Genomic DNA, 2,319 nt, shown 5'->3' on the forward strand with positions numbered 1-2,319 from the left:
CTTATTATATACTACTACAGCTGATTTAACATTCGTTTAACAACATTGAATCATCTTACGTTTCAGCATGGTATTTTGAATTGAATAACTACATTAAAAACGTCTAATCCTGTCATACTATTTTAACAATCCAAGAGACCAAAAGAACATAAAGGGGCCATGGATAGGCCTATCCTACCGCTAAATTCTAACCCGCCAAATTCTAACCCACCAGGCTTTGTCCACGTCAACCAGCAGGCTAATATTATGAATTAAATAACTAAATTAAAAAAATGTCTAACCTTGTTATTCAGTTTTAACAATCCAAGACACCAAGAGAACGTAAGGCGCCACGGATAGACTTATCGTACCACCAAATTCTAACCCATCAGGCTTTGTCCATGTCAACTAGCAAGCTTTATAATTGATAATATGAAGACAAGCATGTAACGTTTGACTATGACGTTTGTAATCAAGCAACCGTCCACGTAACAAACCCGAACTGGATTAAAGAGCAAGTGTTTTCGATTATCGCATCTAAAGCTGGATAAAAACAGGCAGAGTAGACGAAAGAGATGTTCGTTTATTGAAATTTTAGAGAAGAAAGAACAGCTCTGCGTACCTGTACCCATTCGCCAACTGCTCTCAATCGCATGTTGAGGGAAATGATGAATTGGGTTTGGACAGGTTTGGCGGAATGATGAATATTCGTTTGGAATTAGGTTTTGTGGAAGCAGGTCCCCCTAATACCTGTCTATGGCCCCAGATTATAACCTAATTCCATACAATAGTTATTGGATGTTTAATGTAAACATTTGTCCACTCTTGTTAGATTTTCTCTATAAATTCAAAGCCACTTTAGACAGAATTCGTACCCAAGTCCTCAGAATTCCTCATTCTCCACTCTCCTTCACTCAGCGTATTGCCACTTTGGCCTCACTGTAAGGTTCACTTACAGATCTGTTCTATTTTTAAGTTCAATCTCAGGCCTAAAGATGAAGGAAGAGTCAGGGAGCGCTGAGGCTAAGCTACCACTCCCCCCTCCAGTAGGACGTAAAAGAAGAGGGTTGGCAATTCTTGATTTTCTTCTGAGATTGCTTGCCATTGGAGCCACCCTTTCTGCAGCTATTGCCATGGGCACAAATAATGAAACTCTGCGGTTTTTCACCCAATTCTTCCAATTCAATGCTAGATTCTACAACCTATCTGCCTTCATGTACGTATAACGCTACTCTTCCAACTTTTTTTAAATAGTTAGTGAAAATCTCAATCAAACTGTATCTCTGAAATAATTGTGGAGATCTACTGTTAATTATGGATTTAGATACTTCGTGATTGCCAATGCCACTGTGGGTCTATACCTACTTTTATCGCTGCCCTTCTCCATCTTCGACATAGTGAGACCCCGTGCGGCAGCCTTTAGGGTCTTACTCATCTTCTTCGATACGGTTAGTATGCATTAATTCATACTGCTCACATGTTTTTTGATATAAGTGTAAAATGTGGATTTGGTCCCTGAAAAATACAAGAGAAGAATCAAGATAATATATATTGTAATTGCAGGTGATGGTGGCTGTGTGTACATCTGGAGCAGCAGCAGCAACGGCAATAATGTATGTGGCTCGCAGAGGAAACACCAAAACCAACTGGTTTTCCATTTGTCAACAGTTCAATTCATTCTGTATCCAAGCCACCGGCGCTCTTGGTGCCTCTTTCGCCGCAGTTGTCTTCCTAATTCTTCTGGTTTTCTTATCGGCTTCAACTCTCCACAGGCGTCGAGCAGAGTTTTAGGGCAAAAGTTATATTATACCGTTACTGATTATGTTTGTGGCTCTGTGGTATTTATGTGACTCCAGGGTAATGTGTCCATCTTTTTCTTTTATGTTTGGTTTGATATTTGGGTTCTGTCATCTCATCTTTCTGCAGTATAGGGTAGCCATTAGTGCTTTCGATATTTCGGTTCCTCAGTCATCTCATATTTCTGCAGTATAGCGTATCCATTACTGCTTTCGATCCTGAGGATGAAAGACATCTATGTATTGTGTAAAGTTCGCATTGTAAATATTTTTAGTAGTAAGATAAGGAATGTGATTGGTAATGCAGATAATTGATTGGCTTTTGTTTACAAGTCTCAGAGAAGGATATATCTTACTCCCTTACGGATGTTCTACCATAGATTTCAAACGCTTATTAGATTGAATAGAGTACTTTGGAAGGGTATAATTTTGCTCGGAAAATATAGATTTTTTTAGGTTATAATTATAAAATTATAAAATTTTGGTACTCTGATTTTTTTGTGGTTGAATCTTTCTGATTATTTTTTAAGTTGTTGAATGCTTT

At 38.3% G+C, this 2,319-nt stretch overlaps 1 protein-coding gene across 1 annotated transcript; it reads left to right on the forward strand.

Annotated features, from left to right (window-relative positions):
• Window positions 1-634: 634 nt before the first annotated feature.
• On the forward strand, window positions 635-2,090 carry LOC149209099 (casparian strip membrane protein 1-like). Its single transcript, XM_089394215.1, has 3 exons — window positions 635-1,195; window positions 1,304-1,427; window positions 1,543-2,090. Exons 1-3 carry the CDS (start codon window positions 975-977, stop codon window positions 1,768-1,770), a joined length of 573 nt encoding a protein of 190 aa, XP_089250341.1. The 5' UTR covers window positions 635-974; the 3' UTR covers window positions 1,771-2,090.
• Window positions 2,091-2,319: the final 229 nt, after the last annotated feature.

Source organism: Pinus tabuliformis, chromosome 1_2, assembly GCF_031772625.1.
Source record: "Pinus tabuliformis cultivar Carrire ecotype Pingquan chromosome 1_2, CPIR1, whole genome shotgun sequence".
Lineage (NCBI taxonomy): Eukaryota > Viridiplantae > Streptophyta > Pinopsida > Pinales > Pinaceae > Pinus > Pinus tabuliformis.

Excerpts from the sequence above, each read along its gene's own strand:
- LOC149209099 (XM_089394215.1), top strand. The coding sequence starts at position 975 with ATGAAGGAAGAGTCAGGGAGCGCTGAGGCTAAGCTACCACTCCCCCCT. Across the intron at positions 1,196-1,303 it reads TACAACCTATCTGCCTTCAT|ATACTTCGTGATTGCCAATG; the intron begins GTACGTATAACG and ends TTATGGATTTAG. Across the intron at positions 1,428-1,542 it reads TACTCATCTTCTTCGATACG|GTGATGGTGGCTGTGTGTAC; the intron begins GTTAGTATGCAT and ends TTGTAATTGCAG.